This window comes from Corylus avellana, chromosome 1 (genome assembly GCF_965113065.1).
Source record: "Corylus avellana chromosome 1, dhCorAvel1.hap1.2, whole genome shotgun sequence".
Lineage (NCBI taxonomy): Eukaryota > Viridiplantae > Streptophyta > Magnoliopsida > Fagales > Betulaceae > Corylus > Corylus avellana.
Window position 1 is genome coordinate 40872608 of NC_142490.1, and position 19354 is coordinate 40891961.

Genomic DNA, 19354 nt, shown 5'->3' on the forward strand with positions numbered 1-19354 from the left:
CTTTTTGAAGGAAAAAAAAAAAAAAAAAAAATCATCTAACATTTCTTTAGGCGAGTTAGCTACCTCACGGATGACAAGCACTTTTCTTTATTGTGTTTTATCACATGAATTATTAATACCTCTTCAAAGAAAGCCTACATGGCACACGGGAAAAAGACCTTATGTCTTATACACATCCATTGGGGGGTAGCTGCCTAGCTGGTATGAGAATTATAGCTATTGTCTTTTTGTAAGACGAATGATACGGTTTCTTTTGGTGTTCTCGACTTCTCGATGTGTTTTTCTAATTTTACGTAAAAATTATTTTTTAAGAAAGTAGGAAAAGAACTTTTCTTACTCGTTTTTCATATTTTTTTTTTTAAAGAACAATATTCATGTAGGATAAAGAGAACATAAAAAAAAAAATTGTAACATTTTTTTTTTTTTTTTTCTGAACTCATAATAAATGGTAACTTTTAAAAGGAAGTTTTATATCTTATAAAAAAAAAATGGGAAGATTTCTATTATATATATATATATATATATATATATATAAGGATTAAAATATTTGATAAATATATATTATTTTTTATTAGTTTCTGTTTGGAGAACAATCCTAAGTTAAAATTCTATTTTCATAATTTATCTTTTTTTTTTTTTTAATTAAATATTTTATATTAATTAAATCCACTATTTCTTATCCTTTAAATTTTTGAAGGATAAAAGTAGACATAAAGAAAAAATAGAGAAAGACGATAAGGGATTGAACAAAGAGCACCGCGATTGGACAAGACAAGCCCTCCCTCCCAGGCCTTTCGCTGGGGATAAGATGGGCCCCCATATCCTCCCCCACAGCCACAATATTATCTTTCTTCCTTATGCCTCCCCTGTTGGACTACAATCTGACACGTACCCCTCCATCTTACCTCTATGCCCCCAACGCTCTCACAGCGTTCATCAAACTACACGATGATCCCTGATTCCCTTTTCAGGTGATCAACAGGTTGGTGTATTGTATGAGTGTGTCCCGCGAGGTACCAAATCAGAATCGAATAGGTGATTAACCGCTCGGCTTGTCACTATTGAAACGGTCCGCATTGCTCCCTGGTGCAAGTTATCCATTTCCGCGCAGGATAAGCCTTTCTCTGATCGTGAATAAAAGCTCAGCGTAGCTACCACAAGCACATTTCGCTCTCTTCCTTACTCTTTCTCTCTCTCTGATCATGGAGTCGCGAGTGCTGTCACGCGCCGCCACCTTCGCTCCCCTCTCAAACCTCCGAAAGCCGCAGAGAGAGAGCGGCGCCAACGGCAGCGTCAGCTTCGTCTCCGCGCGGCCGATCGGAGCCGTCGGAGAGGGCGGAAACCTGATATGGGGGAGGCAGCTCCGACCGGCTCTGCTGCTCGAGAGCTCGAGGCTCAGCGCGAAGATTCTGAGGCCAAGCACCGTCTGCGCCACGGCTTCGTCGTCGCCGGCCGAAGGGGGCGATTCCGCCGGGTGAGGTCCGTTTCCTCCGTTCTGACTCGGCCGAGTGGTAGTTCTCTTTGGCCTCCCTTCTGACTCGATTGTGTTTCTTACAGGGAAGCGAAGATCGCTCCGGTCGGGTTCTTCGCGAAGTACCCGGCTCTCGTCACGGGCTTCTTCTTCTTCATGTGGTAGGTCACGTGCATTCTCTAACCTGCGCCGGTGGCTACAATAAGATATCTAACTGACTAACTGAGTCTTGGGCTCGAAAGAGTCGAAGATACGGTGTCGTTCTTTATGTTCTCGGTATGTGTGTGACTGAATGCGTGAAATTACGAAATTGTCGTCGTGCAGGTATTTCCTGAACGTGATTTTCAACATCCTCAACAAGAAGATCTACAATTACTTCCCGTACCCCTAGTAAGTTCGGTATTTTGACTTTTGAGATAAATTATGTGTAATTTTAGGTGGGTAGGATTGTAAATGTGATCAACTCTAGCGGTGTACATACATTGTTGTTTTTTCCGACGACAGTTGGTTTCTGATGCGTACAGCTTTGTGTCGGTTATACACTTGTTGGTCGGGGTGATATACTGTTTGGTGAGCTGGACTGTGGGCCTTCCCAAGCGCGCTGTAAGCTAAACCCTTCAAGCCCACTTACATTCTAATAATTAATTGTAAAAAACAAAAAATTTTTTTTTTTTTTTTTTACCCTGGATGTGTGTTTTATGAGCTTGGTGGTTTTTAGTATGATACGGATTCAGCTTAATATCAATTTTGTAGTTTAATCAATGTTTAAGATTGAATTTTTTTTAATTTTTTTTTTTATTAAAAGCTTCTAAAAATAAGTTAACTTTTAAATTTAATCTTGACAAATTATAGCATTATTTTAGTACTAGGATTTAAGCAGGAGTATGGTACTTGTTTTTGGGTCATGTCGCGCTTAAATTTCCCCGTCGTGTAAAGTAAAACGACGACACATAGCTTTTTTGTTGATAATGGGGTACCAGATCTCGAGTCCTCTTATCATATTATAATTTCATAATTCCCCAGTTACCATTTTTGTTGGGAACACCCAACTATTACTCTATTATTGAAACGTGGTCCACCTTCAGTGCTCTTGTAGCACCGTTGTCTAGTTTCCATTTCCATACATGGTAATTTTAGTATGTCAATATATAGCTTCTCTTTCCTGAAATTCAAAGCAATACCAAAGTGGATGATCCATCTGAAAGAAATTACAAGTTTAAATAATTGATTTAGTGTTTTGAAGTTGTTTCTAGTGCAATATTACACCAAATTTGCAGTCCTTTAGAACATGGTGCATAGAGAAATGCCATAAATAACCATAGTTGATGTGGCAATTTCAGTCAATTTTTTATTTTATTTTTTAACAAGGACTAGTCCAATGGTTAGTTAGGACTATAATGTCATCATTGTAAAATAGTTGTAGGATAAAAACGTAGTTTCTAGCATTACTTTGGTGCATATCACATAAAATTTGATGCTCCTCCGGTCTGATTGTGGTTACTTATCAGGACTATGTCCAAGGCTAATTTTTATGAGCAGAACTTGAAACCTTTGTTATGTGCTGATTGCACTTGGCATTTAAATGGTGTTTCTCTTTGTAGCCTATGGACTCAAACCTCTTGAAACTGCTCATCCCTGTTGCCGTGTGTCATGCACTTGGCCACGTGACAAGCAATGTCTCTTTTGCAGCTGTTGCTGTATCATTCACTCATACAATTAAAGGTTATAGAAACTTCGATGCTCTTGCGCAGATTTTACCTTTATGTTTTAAGCTATTATATGACCAATACTAATCGAGTCTAGAGTTTCTTCCACTGAAATAATATTTATTTGTTTCAGCTCTTGAGCCCTTCTTCAATGCTGCTGCCTCTCAGTTCATACTTGGACAATCAATACCTATAACTTTATGGCTGTCTCTGGCTCCTGTTGTTCTTGGTAAGCTCTCGCTATTTATGTGGTTGTTTCAGTCATATCATGCTGGTTGAAATATCCTAATCTAGACAGTGGATCACACCGCTTGACCAGATGACTACTTTATGACATCAATTCTCCTTCTATCACAATGAACTTTTATTTTTGGACTGTCCATCTAAGGATATTTTAGAAAGGGTGTTTGTTTCATTAAAATGCGTACCATTTTTCAAATTTTCAGTTATTATGGGACGAAGAAAGAGAGTATTTGTTACTTACAAAATATACATATTATATAATCTATGAAGGTTTCGAAGGTGAAGGCCAGACTTGGCCAGTCCATGTAAATTTTATTCGATTAGTCTTTGTACATTTCTATATTAATGGTAAGTTTGGCTTTGATTTGACATGCAGGTGTGTCAATGGCATCATTGACCGAGCTGTCATTCAACTGGACTGGCTTCATTAGTGCTATGATTTCCAATATATCCTTTACATATAGGAGTATCTATTCAAAGAAAGCCATGGTTATCTACTACGAAACTCTTCTTAACTCTTTTACCTTGAGTTAGTCATGCAAAAGCTATTATATGAGTTTAGAGAGTTCTTATCTTCCATGGCTCTAAAGCTTGTCTAATGGGCTTTTTGTTTTTATATGTGAATTTTGCAGACTGACATGGATAGTACTAATCTCTATGCTTATATTTCCATCATTGCTCTCATTGTCTGTATTCCACCTGCCATCATCGTGAGTGAACTTCACTTACAACTCTAGAATTTCGATATTATGTAACCCAAATAAAAGTTCATGTTTTAATGTCTTTCGATATTTCCATGGCCTCATTTTGTTTTACAGTTGGAGGGACCAAAACTGCTGAAGCATGGCTTTAGTGATGCAATTGCCAAAGTAGGTCTAACCAAGTTCGTCACAGACCTTTTTTGGGTGGGAATGTTTTACCATCTTTACAATCAGGTACATTTTTGTTTCTGCATATTCTTTTGTAACTGATGTTTGCATGGCTTGTGTAGAAGTTATTTTATTCTTGCAATTATATGAGCCCTCTCTTTGATCCCCCCCCCCCCCCCCCCCCCCATATTGGAATCCGAATTTCATACCATGCCAACTGCTGGATTCATTCTTATTGTAGCCCGTACTTTCATTAATTGATAATTTTTAGTGGAGTATGATGTTATGAGCTGACAAGAACCGTTCTCTTTTTCGGCTGCTTGAATACAGCTGGCCACCAACACCCTGGAGAGGGTGGCACCTCTTACACATGCAGTTGGGAACGTGTTGAAACGAGTATTTGTGATTGGATTCTCAATCGTGATCTTCGGTAATTTTTTTTTTATCTCCCTTTTACTTTTTCCTTTCTTCCGTTCTTTATTTGCCTAAAGAACTTTTTATCTGAATGATGTCTAACATATGGCTCTTGGCAGGTAACAAAATTTCAACACAAACTGGTATTGGAACAGCCATTGCAATTGCTGGAGTAGCAACCTACTCTTATATCAAGGCCAAGCTGGAAGAAGAGAAACGAGTGAGTTTTTCAGCTTAAACTTAGTAGAAGAAAAGTCTGGTTGAGTGTCAAGCATTCAACCCCAAACCTTATACCAGATGATAGATAGTCATCTCGCAAGTACATGAAAAGTCTCAAAACCCAACCAATGTGGGATTACCTAACGAGCAGCATTTATATATGCTTCAAAGAATAACTGCCATAAAATTTTGGGTTCTTGCATATTGAATTAAAATCTAGTTTTACATGCTTAGAAAAAAAAAAAATCTTAGGTTTACACCATAGTAGGCATTTGTTTCAACTTTTTGGTCTGCAACTTAAGTGGTGCTGAACATTTGTGGCTTATCAGTGCTGCGTATTAAGTTGATTTATGCTGTGTCTGCCTTTTGCTTGCCATTTGAGATGGTTCCTCTGATTAGGTTGTGAACAAGTAAATAAGGGGAATCTCCATTTTATGTTGTTCTCTAGTGAATTAGGATCCTCTCCATTTTAAATGAAACGGATAATATCCATTTTATATAAGAATTTAAAGTTTGTGTATTTATCGATATATAAGATGTCACATCATTTAAATGTTTTAAAAGATTTGCCAACATTGACTTTATATACACCGTTAGATGCGCAAACATTAAATCCTGATAAAAATGTATAGTGAATCCCAAGTTGATAAAAATGCATTCCTTGTGGTTTCCTGATGCGCCCTGAATCTGTCTACCCATCAATTAAATTGGTGATAGTTTTGGTGCTATATAGACGCCATGTTTTGATGTACACTTCTGCTAGAATTAACACTTAAGCTGACTTTTATTAATTTTGATTTTGAATTTTTTTTTTTTTAATGGGATTGGCAGCAAGCTAAAACAGCATGAGGAGAAAAAGAGGTCTGGACATGGGTGAGAATCATGCGTTGTACATTTTCAAATATTTCCTTCAAAAGAGAGAGATGGCAAATGGATTGCCCTATTATTTACCAAGAACAGAAAAAAAAAAGAAAAAAAGAAAAAAAAAAGTGTATCCTATTATCCTTGTGGCAGTTATTTTTCTTTTGATGGCAGTTATTTTTCTTTTGATCGATTTCCTTTGATTCAGATTACAGACAATTGCTAATTTGCAATCATCTCATGTTGTGAGTGAAAATAATGAATCACTTTTTCTGTCACAAGCCATAATAAGCTTCAAAGGGAGTTAACACAATATGTGATGAAATATGTGATGATTATGCATATATATACTTGGAACTGCTCATTATTCAGGCAGACGTGCTTTGATGATTGATTGTTCTCATAAGTGTCTTGATTGTGAAATATAGGGCATTTGTTTAGGTCTTGATTGAGATCACGTGCAATACTTAGGATACTGACGTTTGACGCAGTGTAATAGCTTTAATTTAAGCCATTTGTTTTTGGATAGAAAAATTTTCAAATCCAGTCTAATAAATTGCCACATGTCCTCTATAATGTGAGAGGCATATGGCTTTTTAGTATAATTAACATACTACCTACACAGTTAACGCTCTTTACTGTAATGTTAACTATTCTTCTTCTAACGCTCGAACACACAAAGCTGAAACACGAAGGAGTCCAATGGCTTTCTCCTAAACCGATTCGTTTCCCTTCTCACTTTTCTTTGATTTTTTTTTTAAAAAGAATTTGATCCAAGTATAGGCAGTCATCTCTAAAGAGTTTAAAGAAGTCTAATTTGTATTTAGGTGAGAATTCATGTGTGGCCGTGTGGTGAGAGTCCAGCTGAGAATTCTGCAGTGGAAGCTGGTTTGGATTCTGCAGGTGTTGTTCTTCCATTAACAAAGACAGGTGCAACCCCAAATATAATATTGGATTGTCCAAACGGTTCTTGTTTCCTCCATTCTGCAAGCCTTCATTAACGTGTACACAGAAAGAATTTTAGCACATACCTTCATTAACATCCATTCTGCAAGCCTTCATTAACGTCCAACCCCAGCTGCAAATTTTTCAGTCGTATATCAGAGAGAGAAAACTGAGAAAGAAGATGAACGGCTTAAGGAGAGACTTTTGGATTGCTTTCTATGTTGAGCATATGCAAGAAGACATGTGGCAAATTATTAGACTGGGTTAGAGAATTAATTTCTTCCAAATTAGTTTAGAGAAAATTTATGTCCTTCAATTTTTAAATGAATTACCCAAAATGTAATGGCATATAAGAGAGAAAAATGATAGATTGCACCCTGTGCAAGTCATAGGAGTGTTTGTTGGGGTTGGCTGAACCACTCTTCTTGTCCCCTTGAGGCCACCTATGTGGGTTGCATGCATGCAAGCTACACCTTTCTCTTCTATGTGTGTGGTATTTTGGACATTTCATTTAAAAAGAACGGTCCATATTAGAATTATTATAGATACATATTTTATGATGAAATTATAAGTTCAACTAGATCTTTGATGATCTACGCTAGCTTTATGAATTGAGTCTAATAAAATAATAAGAGACGTATCTCTCCATGATTGTTATTTGAAGAAAACAATTTTGACGATGAAAATCACATTTTCAACTTTACACCTTAGAAGTGTCTCCCGTTAGTTAGAGATGCACGAGATGAGAACCTAACCCTCTCTTATCTTAAATAGTCTTCGAAACTGGTAAGAAAAAAAATCGCAGAGATATTTTTGTCCCACAATAATTCATATGTATCTATTAGTTAGGCTAGTGTAAAACACATGCTGCATACATGTACGTGGATGTGCAGGACACCTCAGTAAAGTGAAAACTTTAACATTACATCCGTCCTACATTAAAACTAGACATCCTAAAGAATATATTTCCTTGAGATTCAAAGATTGAGTTTAAATTCGACGTTTTCATACAATAGTTGATCCACTTGCTGACTTGCTTTCAAACCCACTCCTTGTTTTCGGCAATGTGACTCTAATAAAACATCCTAAAAATTGATCGATCGGCTACTACCTTCTTTCACCGACCTTGAAGATTTACAATCTCAGAGAAATCTTGTCCACTGATCCTACTACTGCTGCTACACATGTCATTGGGCTGGATAATTTCCTCCTCAAGCTTGACATCTTTGTCTGCACTCTCCTGCAACTGCAATGCTAGCTCAAGGTCCCGCACCACATCATTCATCGATGGCCGGTTGATTCCATTGTCGTGCAAACAATTAATCGCAATCTCAACAAATGTCTTTAAACACTCGGCTGATACTTCATCCTTTAATGATGGATCAACGATCTGATCAACCTTTCCATTGCGATAGCATTCCGGAGCCCACTCTCCTAGGCACACCGCTTGCATCTCTCCAGTATGTATTATGGGTGGCTTCGCAGACAATACTTCGAACAAAACTACACCAAACGAGTATACATCAGACTTCTGAGACAACTGTTGACGTCGGTAATATTCTGGATCTAAATACCCAAAAGTACCCTTGACATTTGTGCTGACATGGGTTTCAGACTTTCCTATTTTGGATAACCCAAAATCAGACACCTTTGCTACCCATTTCTCATCCAATAAGATATTTGTCGTCTTCACGTCACGATGAATGATTGTGTGGTTCACACCCGTGTGAAGGTAGTTCAACCCACTTGCTGCACCGATACAAATTTCCAACCGTTGCTTCCAGCAAAGAGGAGGATTATCAATAGTTTTGTGGAGATGATCACGGAGGGTCCCATGAGCCATAAAATCATAGAAGAGGATCATCTCATTGTTAGGAAATTAATCCTATTTCCCAAGACCCGTGAGATGCGAAAAATAAGAAGAATGCGGAATAACAAAGATAAGCAATCACACACGACACAAAAATTTAAGTGGTTCGGCTTAACAAGCCTACATCCACTGGCGGAGACGACCCGGAGAAAATCAACTATCAAAAGATGGAGTACAAAAATAGTAGAAAGAAAATCACTCAGATCCCAAAGCCCCAATACACCCAAATCTCACTATCACACAAGAGAGATTATTCCTAAAATAGAATACAAAAGACAGATGTACAAACTCTTCTTTTGCTGGAACGGATGGCGGCTGATCTCTATTTTCTTCTCTCACTCTGCAGCACCCTTTTTCTTCTAATCACCTGTTTTTGGCTCCTCCATAAACCACCAAGAAGAAAACACCTTGCTGCCCTTGTACCTCCTTCTCACAAATTCTCTCTTTTTTTTCTCCTCTCTTTGGTGCTTCACGTTTTTGCACACACACAAATTCACCTTGTGCTTTGTTCCTTATATAGAAGCTTAACTCTCCTTTTACATGTTGGTCTAGGACTCCTACTATAAATCAAACAAGGAGTCCAATTACACATAGGAGAAGGACTCCAAATCAAACTTGGACAAAAGTCTCCTAAACCCAAAAGGAGTAGAGAACTAGTGGGGCCCACGTGTGATGGATGGCAAGTCACACCTAACAATCTCCACCTTGACTTGAATCCCATCAAGTCTACCAAAACGTGTCTCCTCTAGATGTCTCCGCCTCAACCCCCAAGGACAATCACACTCTACAAGTGTCCCTCAAGTCCAAGCGTCTCTTGAACTTGAGCATAGGACCTGATTTAGACATAACACCATGCCTCCCTATCTGTCCTGTCGACCGTACAGCTTTCTCCGATGACTGTTTCTTCCTGTAGACCCATTTGCACCCTTTAGCCTTCTTTCCCTTGGGTAAGTCTGCCGATTCCCAAGCTTTACCACTCCGTAGTGACTCCACCTCTTTCGGCGTACCATCCTGGACAGACGATGAATCTCCACTACTAGCTGTCAGAGCAAAAGAAACCATATCCTCAAAGCCATACCTCTTTGTTGCTTTTCGATCACGTCTCTCTTTGCCTCTTGCTAAAGAATAAGACTTTTTCCGGTGCAGTAAGTCTCTTGAAAATTCTCTGTCATCACATTTATCCGTGAGTGAACACTGTTCATCAAGCTTCACCTCCACGAATTGTTTCTCTTTCTGCACTGTACTTTCAGAAAGCTTATCTAAGTTAAAAAACTCAGACTTCTTCGGTTCATGCTCTGTAACTTCAGGTTCTGCACTTGATTCATCCTTGTACATAGCACACTCATTAAAAGTCACATTCCGACTTCTAATAATCCTCCGATTTTGATCATCCCAAAATCGATAACCGAAGGCCTCATCTCCATATCCAATGAAGAAACACTTACTAGATTTACCATCTAGTTTACTCATAGCATCAGACTCAACATGGACATACGAAACACAACCAAAAACTTTCAGATGTGAAAGATTTACCTCTTTTCCACTCCAGACTTCTTCCGGTAGTCTATGGCTCAGGGGAACGGAAGACCCCCTATTTATCAAGTATGCAGCAGTGCTCACTGCATCAGCCCAGAAAGTCTTTGGTAACCCAGCATGCAACCTCATACTCCTAGCACGCTCATTGAGAGTTATGTTCATGCACTTAGCCACGCCATTCCGCTGCGGCATTCCCGGGATAGTTTTCTCCATTCTAATCCCATTCACTGCACAAAACTGTTTAAACCCCCTATCTTCGTATTCTCCTCCATTGTCTGATCTCAAACGCTTGAGCTTCAAACCCGTTTCAGTTTCAACCATGGCCTTCCATTTCTTAAAAGTCTCAAATACATCAGATTTACTTTTCAAGAAATAAACCCATACCTTCCTGCTTGAGTCATCAATAAATGTGATGTAATACCGCGAGCCTCCAAGAGATGCCACTGGTGCGGGACCCCACAAATTCGTGTGTACCAGCTCCAGCTTTCCAAGCTTAGGTGCATTGCCAACTTCCGCGAAACTCACCTTCTTCTGCTTCCCTAGGATGTAGCCTTTACACAAATCAGAATCAACTGACTTCAACCCCAGTAGTTTCCCTTTTGACATAAGTACCTTCATCTCTTTCTCGCTCATGTGCCCAAGCCTTAGGTGCCATAGTTTTGAGTCAGCAGTCGTATATACAACAGCATCTGTATCCTTGCTGTTCGTGGTCATATAGAGAGTACCCGTCTTATGACCACGAGCCAAAATCCTAGCTCCCTTGCTGACCTTCCACTTTCCACCGTGGAAATAAATAGAATGCCCTTCCTCATCAAGCTGTCCCACTGAAATCAGATTCTTTTTCAGCTCCGGAACATGCCTGACCTTTTGCAGCTTCCATACCGAGTCACTATGAACTCTAATGCGAACATCGCCTAGGCCCACAACATCCAGCGCCATTCCGTCAGCCAAATACACCTTCCCGAAATCTCCAGCAACATAGTTCTCGAGAATTTCACGGATCGCTGTCGTATGAAAAGATACTCCTGAGTCTAAGACCCAAGAATCAAGGGGACTGTCAACAGAAAGAAGTAGGGCATCATATACTTCTTTTGTCACTACGTTTGCATAATCATTCTCAGTCTCCTTCTGCAGTTCCCTGCAATTCTTCTTGTAGTGGCCAGTCTTGCCACAGTTCCAACACTCAGGTTGTCGGTCGAATCTAAATTTGCTTCTCCCTTTTCTGGAATTTGATCTGCCTTGACCAGAGTTTCTATCTTGTCCTCTACCCCGAGTCTCGAGGTTTAAAGCAGCACCAGAACAAGAGGCTTCACCCGCATCTCTTCTGCGAACCTCTTCACTGAGAATCAAATCTCTGACGTCTGCATAGCTCAGTTTACTCTTTCCTACAGAGTTACTCACAGCCATCCTCACTGCTTCCCAGCTATTTGGCAAAGATGCTAAGACGATCAACGCGCGAACCTCATCATCAAAATTAATTTCCACTGAGGACAATTGATTTGTGATGGTGTTGAACTCATTGAGATGATGTGCCACCGAAGCTCCTTCCGCCATCTTTAGGTTGAACAATTTCTTCATCAGATGCACCTTGTTGTTAGCCGACGGCTTCTCATACATGCTTGACAAAGCCGCCATTAGACCTGCTGCTGTCTTCTCCTTTACAACGTTGTGTGCAACTGATTTTGACAGTGATAACCTGATAACTGCTAGGGCTTTGCGATCAAGCAGAGCCCACTCGCTATCATCCATGTCGTCGGGTTGTTCTTCCAAAAGAGGTTGATGAAGATCCTTCCCATAAAGAATATCTTCAATTTGTACCTTCCAAAACCCAAAATCTTTGCCGTCGAACTTCTCGATTCCCATCTTTCCTTCTTAACTTGCCATCGCTCCCACTCGAACCAACAGCTCTGATACCAGTTGTTAGGAAATTAATCCTATTTCCCAAGACCCGTGAGATGCGAAAAATAAGAAGAATGCGGAATAACAAAGATAAGCAATCACACACGACACAATAATTTAAGTGGTTCGGCTTAACAAGCCTACATCCACTGGCGGAGACGACCCGGAGAAAATCAACTATCAAAAGATGGAGTACAAAAATAGTAGAAAGAAAATCACTCAGATCCCAAAGCCCCAATACACCCAAATCTCACTATCACACAAGAGAGATTATTCCTAAAATAGAATACAAAAGACAGATGTACAAACTCTTCTTTTGCTGGAACGGATGGCGGCTGATCTCTATTTTCTTCTCTCACTCTGCTGCCATCGTTACAGTAGCCTATTAAAGAAACGAGATGACGGTGGCGAAGCTGGGAGAGCATCTCGATTTCGGTCTCAAACTCGTGAGCCCCTTGTTGAGAACCGGGTGTCAACCGCTTGATCGCAACTAGGTTGGCCCCACCGTTAATGTTTATGTACCCTTTGTACACGTTACCAAACCCACCAACACCAATTATGAGAGCTTCGTCAAAGTTATTGGTGGCTGCTCTAATCTTAGCCAATGAAAAGTGACGACACTGATCGGATGGTAGAGATGACATAGGAGTCTTTGTTGACTTGTTCGTTGGGAAAGAAAGCGGACCCCACCAAGTCGTCCTATCACTGAAGCTGGAGTGCTTGACTCTCTCGCACTGCCGGAGAATCAAGAACCCGAGAATGGACAGCACAACAAAGCCGGAAACTCCACCACCAACGATGGCAACTATTTTTGTTATGTTATTCTTCAATGGTGTTGGTGGCACAACAATTGGCTCTGGATTGGGTCCGGCGAGACTGCCACTAGAGGAGCTTACTTTAAATATTTCAACACCGTTCAAGATTGCATCAGTGTAAGAAGTCTTCCAGTCTTGTGGGTTTGCTTCCAATGCGAGAGAGAGGTTCATTTTCTTCTCGCCTTCTTTGCCAAACATGGAAACCGCGTAGTCTCTATATACCGGAAAACCATTTCCGCCGCTCCATTTTATCACGTCGGCTGCTTCCTCTGCGGTTGTATTTGCTATGAAAATTAGGAACACTCTGTCGTGTACTTGAGTAACCTCTGATTGAAACTCGCAGAAGTGTAGCCTAACGAGATAGACGAACCCAGAATCTACAGGGAATTCCCAGGTTAGATTGTAGTTCTTGTTGATAGTTTTGTTCGTCCCCATTGTCCGGGCAGTGCGATAGACCTCTTCTGGCGCAGTGTACGCAGGTATGTTGGTAAAGTTTAGTTCAATAGAAATGTTTACAGGTAGAACAGAGTGTCCAGATACTGTTAAGTAATCGTCGTCTTGACTCCAGCCCCGGAACATGCCAGTGTCTTCAACGGGTGCGATGGAGCGGCCTCCAACATTAAGTCTGTATACCATCTCCATAGCAGTGTTGTTATGGTTGGTCAGGTTCTGCTGGTAGTCGTCGCTTGAAGAAAACGTTTTCTTGGCAGAAGAAGCGTTATAGAAATCTGGAGGCATCGACGAGATTTCAATTCCGTTGATAAAAGCATATGCATTTGGAACGTCCGGAGTGAAGGTTATGTTCAATTCCGTTTGATTCTCCTTGATGTTTACGCAGTATTCTCTTAATATGGTATCCCCAGGATCATCATCGGCATCTGCTGTAAGTGAAGCATTGAAATTGCTAAGAAGAGTAAAACCACCGGCTTTGACAGAGAATAGGGCGTTAGAGCGACCAAAGTTAGGGTACGAAGCCGGGTAGAAGTATAGTCGAACGAAATAACGGCCCGCAGGGACCGGGAACATGTAGGTGAATGCAGAGAGAGAGAGCCGGACAGTGGAATAGGGTACTCGTGGCACGGAAGAGAATGAGCGTTGAGAAGCAGGTGCGAAGGCGGTAGAAGATGTCTGGTTTTGTGAGTGTTCAATGGGGGAGAATTTTGAATACACGTCTCCAACCCAGAGTCGCCCATCTAGAGCTGTTGAACCCTCAGAGAAACCACAGGCTAGGACAATTTTAACATCCGGTGTGTAAGGAGACGGCGAGCCACCGGCGACGGTGCTAGTCAGGTGGTACAGCAAGAAGGCTAGGTAGAGAGGTGTAAGACATGGTAAGATGGTGGTCCAAAGACGTATTCTGCTTCGGTTACTCATTGGAGAGAAAGAAAAGGAGGAGGTGATAGATTGGAAAGACTGTTCAAGGCTTTATTTCAGTGGATGACTGTTCAAGGCTATCCTCGTGCAAGTGGACGACATTGTCATGAGCAGAAGAAGCCAAACCCGTTTAAGCCTCTTGAGATTTGCAGGACTATGTCCAAGGCTAATTTTTAGTAGCAGACTCTAACATCGTTGCGATTTTTATGATACTCGCCATGTAACTGCAGGTGTTTCTCTTTGTACCCTATGGACTCAAATGTTGCCGTGTGTACTCATGCACTTGGCCACCTGACAAGCAATTTCTCTTTTGCAGCTGTTACTGTTTTGGTTTGAAATCCAAAGCAGGAAGCTTCACTAACAACATCACATTATTGAGTTTGAATTATTGATATGATAATTCAAAACTTTTGAACTTGGATATTTTGAACTAAGGACATTATCATTTTTACCTTTGTGGTTTATGCTACCATTTGTGTTACGAAAAACGGAAAAAGTAATGTTAATTAGACTGATTTGTATCTAATTGGTTTTTTTTTTTTTTTTAATTTTCTTCAGTATCCCTTTTTATTTTCTTAAAAATCCGTAAGAATTACTTAAATTGAAAAAAATAAAAAAAAAATAAATATATATATATATATATTATAAGATAAACTTCACTTAGTCTAAAACTTTCATTATTTTTGCAATTAATTCAATTCGAACTTTCAATTTTTTACAATAACATTTATTTATTATGTTTTTTTGTTAAATCTTAGCGAAATTGGTCAGAATTTAAGGAAATATATAAAAGTACTCACATTTAAATATTTGCATTTTTTTATTTAATTAAAAAAATTATAAATTCAATGCCATAAATTAAGATTTTTTGTATAATAAAAATTGAAGGGAGTAGTTAGCAAGTTTCTCTGTATATTCTCTGTCGTCATTAATGTGCTGCTAGTGAGTCGAAATGGACATCGCAGAGGCAACAGAGAACCACATCTTTGAAGATAAGCTTTCCGTGTATTATTTTGCATTGGAAATCTTCCATGGATCATGCGCCACTTTTAGTGGTCTGCAACACTAATTTTCAGGTTCACTAACTTTTTCAAAGTATTGACACCTTTGTTTTCATTGAGACAAATGTTATACTTTTTAAAAACAAATTTTTAAATTTATTCTATATGAGAATTATGACACATTATTTAAGAAGCAAATTCAAAAGAAATTGGGTGGTCATCCATTTTTTAAGACAAAAAGAAAAACATAGAAATTACAGTATATAATAATTTTTTTTTTCTAGTGTTACTTTAAAAAAAAAACAAAAAACAAAAAACAAAAAAAAACATATCTTACACATGATGCGTTTAAAGTAAGAGAGAGACATGGTACAAATCAGAGTTTTTTTTTTTTTTTTTTTTTTTTTTTTTTTTTTTTCAATAAAAAAATAACACACTAACTTTGAATACTAAAACTGAAAAAGACAAAAATACAATTATTTATTCTCTCCCATTTTTTTCAATTCTGTGTTGTTCTTTTCGACAGTCCCCACTCTCCCGGCCCAATTCAAGACAATGATAACGCGAAAAAAGAGAATGAAAAGGAAGCTAGCAGTGGCAAATTTTCTTCAAAGTTCAATAGAGTGAGATTCATTAGGAATCCATAGGCGGAAATTACTTGACGTTAGCAGCATAGTGGCAAACCGTTTGAACAATTTTCAATTCCTATATAAGTGATGAGAGGAAAATTTTGTTTGATGAGCGAAAATTAGTGTTAATTATTCTCTCCAACAAGAAGTCTGAAAGAGAAGGGTGTGAAGTAGGGGATTTATGTGGTCTAGTCTGATTTAACCTACTGAAATTTACTACCAACTGAGCTATTTCATGCAAACGCATCCAATAAAGTGACACGTATCCTTTAATATGCGAAAATTAATTAATTTTTTTTTTTATTGGGAAGTTGTTGAGAAGTTACAATCCCCACCGCAGGTAAATGGAGTCCTGAGCTAGCTGCCGCTTGTGCCTCGATTTAGATGAAAATACAATAGATGAATAGAGTTATCTTAGAGCAACTAGATTACATATAAATTTTATCGATTATTTGATAATTATTAACCAAACATGTGATTCTCACATGTTTTTTTAATAGTTATGAGACACATGTCATTTTATTATATGTATTTTTACAAAATAGCTACAAACCAGTTTGTAACTAATAGAGATAATATGTGGGTTGTCCTACATTCTCCAAGTAATGAGAGACTTTGGCCATTGGCTTGTATAAAAGCCTCCTCCTATTGTCCCACGTTGCTAAGATACAACGAGCTCTTAAGGTAGTTCGGTTTAAGACTTACATCCACACACTAAAGCCTTATTGGCACATCTTACTTTATTGAGTGATTTGATTGTACATAAGAGGTAAAGGGAAAGCAGCTCCTTGTATCTTAGCAATGTGGGACAAGAAGAGTAGGTTTTTATACAAGCCAATGGCCAAAGTCTCTCATCACTTGAGCAATGTGAGACAACCCCCTATTATCTCTAACAATAACAAATTATTTGTCATGGTTTTACGGGAAAGTAAAATTTTATCTCATCAAACAACACAAACTTTTAGATCAAACAACGTCAAAATTTCCTCTCATCAAACATATATAGCTTAAGCTCAATAACACCACCAAACAACCTTAAAAAGCAAACCCAGTCGAAAAAAGAACACATACTTAGATCGGGGAAAAACCACGTGCAGATGGAACGATTTTAGTTTTTTTTTTTTTTTTCCTCATGTTCTTCTCTATATTTTTAAAATGCAAGAAGAAGGGGGCGAATCGGGCTGGACCTTGAAAATATGCCACTGGATTCTATTCCATTCTCTTGAATTGGGGGACCATATATCGAAGAGAACAACAAAATGGGGGACTGGGGAGAACAACAAATAATCTTGTGTTTTGTCTTTTTCAATTTTATGTTTCAAGTGAGGCACCTTTGCAAAATTTTGTTTAAAATTTTAAAATGAGGCATAAAAATTTTAAAATTCTGCAACAAAAAAATAAAAAAATGAGGCACCTTTGAAAAACTTTGTTTAAAATTTTAAACTGGGGAGACATAAAAAATGAGGCACCTCTGCAAAACTTTGTTTAAAATTTTAAAATTCTTCGTCATCTTCTTCGATCATATGTTTTGCTTTCCTAAGAATAATTCTAACCAACAAGGTAAAATGATGGAGTTTGTACTAAAATTTAGAGAAAATTACATTTTATCTTCCAAAGTTTTATCCGATTTGCAATTTGGCCTCCGGCCAATGTTTAAAAATTTTAGGACGTAATAAGTCTCATTTAATTTTATAATAATTTAAGTATTAACAACCGTCACATTTACCCCAACAAATCTATTCCCTATTTTAATTATCCACTTTAAAAGGACCTCCATTCTCTCTAGTTTAATTATTCAATTTAAAGTTCCTAATGAGTAGCTCAATCAGCTGGAGATCACGCCTCATGAAGAAGAGGCCATTAGTTCGAATCTCCCATTCTCCCTCTTGTGTAAACATGTCAAAAAAATAAAATAAAAATTATTCAATTTAAAATTCTCCAGAGAGGAGCCCCTTTTACTCTCCGCTCCTACCCTTCCCCTCCCATACTTGTTTTTATTTTTTTATTTTTATGTTTGTAGGTATTCTCTGACCAAATCAACAACTCCGGCCAATCCGCTATACGTCCATCCATCTTCCACCGTGTTGTGCCATTCATCTCCTCCCTGGCTGCTGCTGCTGCTGGCTAATTGTTTGTTTGCGTTTTTTGTTTTGAATAAGATGTTTCTTTTCTCTAGATCTGCCCTCATACATGAGGAAGAATAATTAGGTATAAGAGGTTATTTTTCACAGCTTAGATAATTAGGTGTGAGGGGTTATCTCTCACGGCTGGTTTAAATAAATTTTGTTAGAAAATTTAGCTACCCATATCTTAGATCTAGTCTGCTCGAAGCAGATCTGTTATTTAACTGTATTTGTACATAAGTTAGCGGAAGATTGAAGTCATATGTAGCACCTGATTGTAAGAATTTTTGTTTGTATCTATAACTTTGTAACCTTATAGCATGTGGCTATGATTTTTGCAGAACTTTATACTTTATAATGTAAGAGCTTTTTACTCTGCTCTGTAAGAGCTTCTTGCTCGTAATCTTTAATTAATGAAATCCTCACATTTCTATTCAAATAAAAAATTATTCAATTTAAAATTATTTCTTGAAAGAAGCGAGAATGATATAGATTTATTAATGTTTTTTTTTCATATTTGGTGTGTAAATTGTGGTCACCAATTTGTAGCAACTTACCAAATGTTTTAGAATTTTGTTAAGCCGGATATATATTGTTCATTTTGGTCTCATATTTTAGCTTCTTGGCTAGCCAAAATAACACGGATGAGAATGCTCTAACATGTTTTACTTGGCCTGTAATTTATCAATCATTTTATAAGATAAATTTTTTAAATAAAAAATTTTAATCAGCATTGATTGTTAGAGCGCAAAAGATGTTTTTATTTAAAAATGTAAAAGAATTCTTTTCAAACAAATTTTTGTTCATTGGCAAGCTCTTTAATTAAAAGTTTTTTTTTATTATTATTATTTTTTATTTTTTATTTTTTTAGTTTAGTACATAATATATGAAAAGGAAATTTTAACACAATTCATAATTTTCGTACTCATGAATTTTTCAAGAGAAAATGACCAGGAATAAACCAGACGCAGTACTAGTGCTTCCAATGCAATGCCTCCTTCGCCATCATCAATTTCTAAATTAACAATTAGTTTGCATCCTCTTCTTTTTCTATCCAATAAATAATAATTGAAATGGACTACTTGTTCGTAGTGGTAAAATCAGAGTCCATGCACATTCTTTGGTAACTGATGCCTGCATGGGTTGTGTAGAAGTTATTTTACTCATGAAATTATATGAGCCCTCTCTTTGATTCCCCCCGTATGATGTTATGAGCTGAGAAGAACTGGTCTCTTTTGTTTCTTGCATATTTAATTAAAATCTAGTTTTACATGCTTAGAAGAAGAAGAAGAAAAAAAAAATCTAGTTTTATACCAAAGTAGACAACATAGTAGGCATTTATGTCAACTTTTTTCTCTGCAAACTTATGTGGTTATATG

At 38.0% G+C, this 19354-nt stretch overlaps 2 protein-coding genes across 4 annotated transcripts; one reads left to right on the plus strand and one right to left on the minus strand.

Annotated features, from left to right (window-relative positions):
• Window positions 1-874: 874 nt before the first annotated feature.
• On the plus strand, window positions 875-6175 carry APE2 (Glucose-6-phosphate/phosphate translocator-like protein). Of its 3 annotated transcripts, none has more exons than XM_059581710.2 (12): window positions 876-1474; window positions 1558-1632; window positions 1796-1861; window positions 1996-2074; window positions 3073-3193; window positions 3311-3406; window positions 3797-3909; window positions 4053-4130; window positions 4239-4355; window positions 4620-4719; window positions 4823-4923; window positions 5754-6175. In XM_059581710.2, exons 1-12 carry the CDS (start codon window positions 1203-1205, stop codon window positions 5769-5771), a joined length of 1236 nt encoding a protein of 411 aa, XP_059437693.2. In that variant the 5' UTR covers window positions 876-1202; the 3' UTR covers window positions 5772-6175. The 3 variants fall into 3 exon arrangements, with proteins under 3 accessions (XP_088366678.1, XP_059437693.2, XP_059437694.2); XM_059581711.2 differs by having other exon boundaries at window positions 1252-1479; XM_088510552.1 differs by having other exon boundaries at window positions 875-1474; window positions 4823-5827.
• Window positions 6176-7845: 1670 nt separating this feature from the next.
• Window positions 7846-14222, minus strand: LOC132169803 (receptor-like protein kinase FERONIA). The gene is made up of 2 exons (XM_088510543.1): window positions 12393-14222; window positions 7846-8592 (listed from the first exon to the last, which is right to left on the minus strand). Exons 1-2 carry the CDS (start codon window positions 14220-14222, stop codon window positions 7846-7848), a joined length of 2577 nt encoding a protein of 858 aa, XP_088366669.1.
• Window positions 14223-19354: the final 5132 nt, after the last annotated feature.

Excerpts from the sequence above, each read along its gene's own strand:
- APE2 (XM_088510552.1), top strand. The coding sequence starts at position 1,203 with ATGGAGTCGCGAGTGCTGTCACGCGCCGCCACCTTCGCTCCCCTCTCA. Across the intron at positions 3,194-3,310 it reads ATTCACTCATACAATTAAAG|CTCTTGAGCCCTTCTTCAAT; the intron begins GTTATAGAAACT and ends TATTTGTTTCAG. Across the intron at positions 4,131-4,238 it reads GTATTCCACCTGCCATCATC|TTGGAGGGACCAAAACTGCT; the intron begins GTGAGTGAACTT and ends TTTGTTTTACAG.
- LOC132169803 (XM_088510543.1), bottom strand. The coding sequence starts at position 14,222 with ATGAGTAACCGAAGCAGAATACGTCTTTGGACCACCATCTTACCATGT. Across the intron at positions 8,593-12,392 it reads ACTGTAACGATGGCAGCAGA|ATGATCCTCTTCTATGATTT; the intron begins GTGAGAGAAGAA and ends CCTAACAATGAG.